Below are 7,646 nucleotides of genomic sequence, written 5' to 3'. Positions count from 1 at the left end.
GGGGACAGGGACAGGCCCACAGTGCGGAGGGACAGGGACAGGCCCACAGTGCGGAGGGACAGGGACAGGCCCACAGTGCGGAGGGACAGGGACAGGCCCACAGTGCGGAGGGACAGGGCCAGGCCCACAGTGCGGAGGGCCAGGAACAGGCCCACAGTGCGGAGGGACAGGGACAGGCCCCACAGTGCGGAGGGACAGGGACCTGCCCACAGTGCGGAGGGACAGGGCCAGGCCCACAGTGCGGAGGGACAGGCCCCACAGTGCGGAGGGACAGGGACAGGCCCACAGTGCGGAGGGACAGGCCCACAGTGCGGAGGGACAGGGACAGGCCCACAGTGCGGAGGGACAGGCCCACAGTGCGGAGGGACAGGGACAGGCCCACAGTGCGGAGGGACAGGCCCACAGTGCGGAGGGACAGGGACAGGCCCACAGTGCGGAGGGACAGGCCCACAGTGCGGAGGGGACAGGACAGGCCCACAGTGCGGAGGGACATGCCCACAGTGCAGAGGGCCAGGGCCAGGCCCACAGTGCAGAGGGACAGGGACAGGCCCACAGTGTGGAGGGACAGGGACAGGCCCACAGTGCGGAGGGACAGGGACAGGCCCACAGTGCGGAGGGACAGGGACAGGCCCACAGTGCGGAGGGACAGGCCCACAGTGCGGAGGGCCAGGGACAGGCCCACAGTGCGGAGGGACAGGGGCAGGCCCACAGTGCGGAGGGACAGGGACAGGCCCACAGTGCGGAGGGACAGGGACAGGCCCACAGTGCGGAGGGACAGGGACAGGCCCACAGTGCGGGCACTTTCCTCAGCCCCCTGTAGGTACAGATACTTCAGTGCTTTCCAATCAGTTCTGGTGAGAGGTTTTGAGCCGCTTGAGACAGTTACTTACCATATGAGTCGATTAGCATCTTCAAACCCAATAGGCTGCGCTGGAATGGGTGATAAACCTTTGATGTTGGATTCAGCCTGTCTGAAGGTATAATCTGTAAAGGATTGAATACAATGACATGAGAGTACGGTTTCAGACTGGTTCAGGGAGAGCTCCTGAGCCGTCAGAGAAGGATTCCGCTGTGCCCTGCACTTAACCCTTCGCACATTTGAAGCTATTCGGGATAACAGGCCCTGAGCAGAGGCTCTGGACTAGGCCCTGAGATGAGGCCTTGGGACTAGTCCCCTGAGTAGAGGTCCAGGGCCCAGGCCCTGAGATTGGCCCCTGAGACAAGATCCTCAGGCGAGGCCCTGGGCCTGGGACTAGGCCCTGAGGTATGTGTTTGGGCCCCGAGTAGAGGCTCTGGGTCTGGGCCCTGAGATTATCTACTGAGACAAGATCCTGAGATTAAAGCCCCTCAGGCAAGGCCCGGAGCCTGAGGCTAGGCCCTGAGGTATGTGTTTAGGCCCCTAGTAGAGGCTCTGGGTCTGGGCGCTGAGAATTATCTCCTGAGACAAGATCCTGATAGTAAAGCCCCTCAGGCAAGGCCCGGAGCCTGAGGCTAGGCCCTGAGGTATGTGGCTAGGCCCCAGAAAAGAGGCCCTGGATCTAGGCCCTGAGATATGACCTTAGAGATGAGATCCTGAGGTTTCCCCTGAGGTACGGTCCTGAGCTGGGGACTAGGCCCTGCGCAGAGGCCCTGGGAACCAGACCCTGAGCCGAGGCTCTGAGATTCGACCTGAGGTGAGACCCTGAGCTGGGCTAGGGAGGAGGGGGGAGACGTAGGGTCCATTGTACCTTTAGCAGGGTAATAAGGTGTCAGCAGGTCACCAAAATCGTTTTGGTAGGAGCCACGCTCGACCCCAGAGGGGGGCAGGTACCAGGAGTGAGGGTAGGTCTCATTCTTGTCGCTTAATTTTCCATCATTGATATCAGCGGGATCGGTGTAAACAATGACTCCAATCACCCCGAATTGTGCTCCATTTATACCCTGTTGATAGAAGCAGATGCGTCGGTCATAAACGCACACTGATTAAAAACTTGATTCCTGCTCCTCCCGCCCCACAAGCAAGACTGGGAAGGGACTTATATTTCCAAGCTGGAGACCTTGCCTCCCTTTAGCTCCTGGTTTCCCCCAGGCACCCTGGGGAAGCCAGGCCGGCCGAGGTTGAAACCTGGACGGCGGGTACAATCCAAGGCTGTGCAATTTTATTATCATATCCTGAAGGCCAATCTGCCACCCGGGACATGATTGGTTGCTCGTTCCCCACTGTCCCGACACCATTTAAACGGAAATGTTGACATCCGATCCGATTCCAACCCACCTGTGTCTGGGGGGGGGGGGGGGGGGGGGGGGGAGGGCGCATTTGAGTGCATCTCAATACACCGATTTTCCCAGTAAGGAGATGTCAGTTGTAAAGTCCTTCCCGATTGTTCCTGTTTATTCCCCGTTTATTGCCTTTTAAAACATTTTTGTGTGACATTTTCGATCCATGAATGTTTAATGAACCTGTGACTTTAATTCAAAGGAAAGGATCCCAAGGTGCTGTGCTGTTTCAGGTGGGCGATTGCAGACTAGATGACATCAGCGATGACTCAGTTTGATTGATTTGGCTTGGGGGCAGGGGGGGCGAGGGGGCAGCAGTGAATTGGCCCAAAGGGCTGTACTCTGCCCCGTAACAGGTGGCGACGAATCTGATCCCACTGGAATGTTTTTAGAGCCACGAGGCTTCAGTTTGGTTTCACTTTTGATTCAGCGGCCTGGATGGAAGAATCTAACTAACTCTCTCCAAAATGAGCGAACTACTCCTTTCCGCAAGGCCACCGTGAGGGTTGACCCGCTCTCCTGCAGGACCGGCTATCGTTCTCTCGAGACCGCAGAGGCCTGAAGTCAGACCACGAGCTGGAAGCAAGGTTTGGTGTGAGATAAAGTGTCTCTACAGAACAATGGCGGCCTGGATGTGAACCAAGAGCTGAAGGCCCAGTTTGATAAGAAATAAGGCGGCTCTCCAGAAAGCCTGCTGCCTGTAAGCGCTGTGTTATATGAATGACTCTGCAAGGAAGACCATTGCCAGCTGTAAACCAGAGACTTTAATCTACAAGCTCGCTGTGAGGAAAATGAGCTAAAGATCCACCATCTGAAGCAAAGGTTCTTATCTTTTGACCTTCATGCTTATTATTTTCACCCCTTTCCACCCCTCTGTGTTTGTCTGTCTTGTGTGTGTGGGGGTATTGGATGGGGCATTTAAAGTCAGTGGTAGGCTAGCTTGTTGTTATCCAGTTGTACTTACTACATATTTCATCATCATTCTTGTTATAAACAAACAGAAATTGTTTCAAGTTACAATCCTGGTGACTGTAATTACTGGACAGCCAAGGGCCAAAGACGTTGGGTATTTTTATAAAAATTATTGGTTCATACACTTGTGTTGACTCCAGGGTACGAGGGGCTGGAATTGACCGCGTGCTTGCCCAGGGTGGCGTAACATGATTTTGGGGCACGTCCGGGATCTTTGGAATGGTAGGGGCTGTTTAGCACACTGGGCTAAATCGCTGGCTTTGAAAGCAGGCCAGCAGCGCGGTTCGATTCCCGTAACAGCCTCCCCGAACAGGCGCCGGAATGTGGCGACTAGGGGCTTTTCACAGTAACTTCATTTGAAGCCTACTCGTGACAATAAGCCATTTTCATTTTCATTTTTCATTTCATAGCGTCAAGTAAAAGATGCACCAGGTTTGTAGTGATATCGATGGGCCGAATGGCCTCCTTCTGCACTGTAAATGCTATAACAGGATGGCTCTGGAAGCTGTTCAGAGTTTTCTTGAGGTGGAAGACTTATCTCTGGCTTGTTTAAAAGAGCTTCGCAAAGTCAAGTTCGTCGAATTGGTAGGTGCGTCAGAGATAGAGGTACCAGCTAAAGCTAAGAAGGTGGAGATAATTGATCAACATTTACATTTGAAACAGATAATAGCAACTCATGTGAGCCCACAAGGTAGTGTAGCACCAGGGACATTTTCTGGTGGGTAGGTTGAGATGGGGAGAGTCCGGTTGCAGATGGAGCATGAAAGGGAATCAAAAAGAATAGAAAAGGAGATAGTGTGGAGGTGTAGGGATAGGGTGGAGGTATGTACTTAGGTAGGGTGCTCTTTTCAAGGGCTGGTGCAGACTCGATGGGCCTAATGGCCTTCTTCTGCCCTGTAAATTCTATGAAAAGGAGCTGAGGCAAAAGGAAATGGAGATGCAGCAAAGAGAAATGCAGCGGAAGCACAAGGAAAAGGAGAAATAAATGGGAATGAGAAAGTTAGAGTTAGAGACAGAAAAAAGTAGAACAGAAAGAGTTCCAGATGAAGGGACTGGAAATTAGTGGGAAGCTGCCAGGAAGTAGAGGGGAGCTTAATCCTAGAATGGAAGCCAGTGGCGATTTGTTCAGATTTCTACAGGCCCTCCCAAGATTTGATGAAGAGGAGGTAGAAGCGTTCTTTAGGGCTTTTGAGAAAATACCAAGCCAAATGGAGCGGCCAAGGGAAAAGTGGACGTTACCCATCCAGCGTAAATTGACGGGGCGGGCACAGGAGGTTTATGCTTCTGTATCAGAGTTCGAGCCTGAGAATTATGACGAGGTCAAACAGGCTATTCTGGATGCACACAAATTGGTTCCTGAAGCATAGAGGCAAAACTTTCGGACTTTAGGGAGACAGGCGGGACAGACTTATGCAGAATTTGAAAGGGTAAAGCGGAACAATTTCGATAGGCGGGTACGAGCATTGGGAGTTGAAATTACCTATGAAGCTCTGAGAGAGGTCATTCTATTGGAGGAATTTAAGAATTCCCTACCCCCTATAGTGAGAACACACGTGGAAGACCAGAGGACGAAGACTGCGAGTCAAGCGGCATTTATGGCCGACGATTATGAACTAATCCATAAATCTAAACCTTTGTTCTGTTACCCCCCATACTTTTGAGAAGGACAGGAAGTGGGAGATTGAAAGGAAGGCAAGGGGCCAAGTTAAGGGATGGATAGTTGGCGGAATGCTCCGAGATCCCCCTCCTCAGACCTGGAAGGAAGGTGCCGAGGGTGGAGGTGAGACTTGGAAGCCCAGGTGTTACCATTGCAACAAGGACGGACACGTTCGTCCAGCATGTTGGAAGTTGCAGGGAAAACCTGTGGCTATTTTGGGAGTCCATAAGAAGGAGCCTGAAAAGGGGACAGCGGTGGAGAATACTGCAGAGCAGATTGCAGCTTTAACTGGATGTAAGAATGAGGTAGATAAGAGATATACCAGGTTTCTGTCACCCCATTATCCTCAACAGTGGTAGCCAAACCCATAACTATTTTGAGGGACACAGGTGCTACTCAAACTCTCATGCTGGAGATCACAGAATCATAGAATTTATAGTGCAGAAGGAGGCCATTCAGCCCATCGAGTCTGCACCGGCTCTTGGAAAGAGCACCCTACCCAAGGTCAACACCTCCACCCTATCCCCATAACCCAGTAACCCCACCCAACACTAAGGGCAATTTTGGACACTAAGGGCAATTTATCGTGGCCAATCCACCTAACCTGCAAATCTTTGGACTGTGGGAGGAAACCGGAGCACCCGGAGGAAACCCACGCACACACGGGGAGAATGTGCAGACTCCGCACAGGCAGTGACCCAAGCCGGAATCGAACCTGGGATCCGGGAGCTGTGAAGCAACTGTGCTAACCACTATGCTACCGTGCTGCCCCTCCAGTGAGCTCAATGAAAGCAAAGGTATTAGTGAAGGGGATAGATGGAGATTATATGGCAGTTCCATTGTATAAAGCACAATTGCCGTGCGACTTAGTGCCAGGCCCTGTAATTGTCGGAGTGGTTGAGGAATTCCCAGTGGAAGGAGCAGACCTACTTTTGGAGAGTGTTTTGGCGGGAGTGAAGACGGTAGCTTCACCTATGAGTCCGAGGGACGTACTGCAGACGACACAATGAGAAGCCAACGGGAGGGCGTGTGGGAGTTAGGAAAACTCATTGGGCAGTAAATGGCTCAAAGAAAGAAATGTTGTGAGATGTTAATCACGTATCTCGTGACAGTGGTTGTGAACCACTTTCTGTGAATTCTAAGGTTGAAGGTGACCATAAGAAAGAGGAGCCTGAATCTAATCGTAATGACAATGTTGAAGAGTCAGACAAGAGTTTTGAATTCGATTTTGGTTCTGATGAAGAGGTAATACGGCATGCTTGCCTTCATTGGCCGGGGCATTGAGTATAAGAATTGGCAAGTCATGTTGCAGCTGTATTGAACCTTAGTTAGGCCACACTTGGAGTATAGTGTTCAATTCTGGTCGCCACACTACCAGAAGGATGTGGAGGCTTTAGAGAGGGTGCAGAAGGGATTTACCAGGATGTTGCCTGGTATGGAGGGCATTAGCTATGAGGAGAGGTTGAATAAACTCGGTTTGTTCTCACTGGAATGACGGAGGTTGAGGGGCGACCTGATAGAGGTCTACAAAATTATGAGGGGCATCGACAGAGTGGATAGTCAGAGGCTTTTTCCCAGGGGAGAGGGGTCAATTACTAGGGGGCATAGGTTTAAGGTGCGAGGGGGAAGGTTTAGAGGAGATGTACGAGGCAAGTTTTATACACAGAGGGTAGTGGGTGACTGGAACTCGCTGCCGGAGGAGGTGGTGGAAGCAGGGACAATAGTGACATTTAAGGGGCATCTTGACAAATACATGAATAGGATGGGAATAGAGGGATACGCACCCCGGAAGTGTAGAAGGTTTTAGTTTAGACGGGCAACATGGTCGGCACGGGCTTGGAGGGCCGAAGGGCCTGTTCCTGTGCTGTACTTTTCTTTGTTCTTTGTAATGACAAACGTCTGTTACTGAGTAGACCCGTCACTAACTAATCTTGAACAAACGGCAAGCAATTCTCCCAAATCTGACAAGGAAGACAGCAAATCGGAAGAGGAAAGTGACTTGGGCTTCCCTAATGGCCGTTTGTTACAGCTCGTCAAAGGTGCCACGGAGCCGTACGTCCTCTCCAGCATGCGTTCCTGATCTGAGGAGAGTTGGCAGCATTGCCCCGGGCGGGGGGAGGGGGGGGGGGGGGGGGGGGGGGGAGCTTGAAACCGCCAGAAGCGCAGCAGAGACCGGGACTCGGGTTGTGCAGGGCCCACCACGCTGCCTTCCCCCAAGGCTTATTGTCACCCAGCTATGAGCGGACCCTCCGGCTGGAGCGCCCTGCTCTGGCCTCAGTGGGCGGCACTCTCACACACGCCTTCGCTGGGAAAGCTGAATCACGACGCGGCAGAATATCCCAATCCTACCTTGTCCGCACGGCCAGTCCCACCGTATTTGACAATGGCGATTGTGTTGTTCAGGTCAATGCTTCGGTTCAAATGATGGTAGTCGTCCATTGTCCCATAGTTGGCGAACACCAGCTTGCCCTGTATGGGAAGGTGCGAGAGCTTGTTACCATCTCATAGCTGTAACCGAGAGCATTGACATGGCCTGCAACCATCCCCTTGCAGAAAGAGGAACAGAGGAACAGGCTATTCGGCCCCTCTGTCCCTCAATCACAGATTTATTTACTGCACTGGAGGCCATTCAGCCCATCCTGACAGCCCAGTATTCTCCACAGTGCCTTCTCCCCGTAACCGTGCACATTCTTCCTTTTCAGCTAGCAATCGAAGTCCCTCTGGAAACCTCGATTGAACCTGCCACCACCAAACTATCGAG

At 52.4% G+C, this 7,646-nt stretch overlaps 1 protein-coding gene across 1 annotated transcript in view; it reads right to left on the bottom strand.

Moving 5' to 3' along the window:
* The window catches only part of naaladl1 (N-acetylated alpha-linked acidic dipeptidase like 1), a 38,354-nt gene that overhangs the window by 22,563 nt on the left and 8,145 nt on the right, over nucleotides 1-7,646 (bottom strand). Inside the window, exons 4-6 of the mRNA XM_038787345.1 lie at nucleotides 7,235-7,354; nucleotides 1,728-1,920; nucleotides 891-984 (exon numbers count right to left, since the gene is read on the bottom strand). Of these exons, the coding sequence (XP_038643273.1) occupies nucleotides 891-984; nucleotides 1,728-1,920; nucleotides 7,235-7,354 (407 nt within the window). The remainder of the gene's footprint in view (nucleotides 1-890; nucleotides 985-1,727; nucleotides 1,921-7,234; nucleotides 7,355-7,646) is intronic.

Source organism: Scyliorhinus canicula, chromosome 31 (genome assembly GCF_902713615.1).
Source record: "Scyliorhinus canicula chromosome 31, sScyCan1.1, whole genome shotgun sequence".
Classification (NCBI taxonomy): domain Eukaryota; kingdom Metazoa; phylum Chordata; class Chondrichthyes; order Carcharhiniformes; family Scyliorhinidae; genus Scyliorhinus; species Scyliorhinus canicula.
Note: the sequence above shows the minus strand (reverse complement) of the source record. Positions and strands in the feature narration are given on the sequence as shown.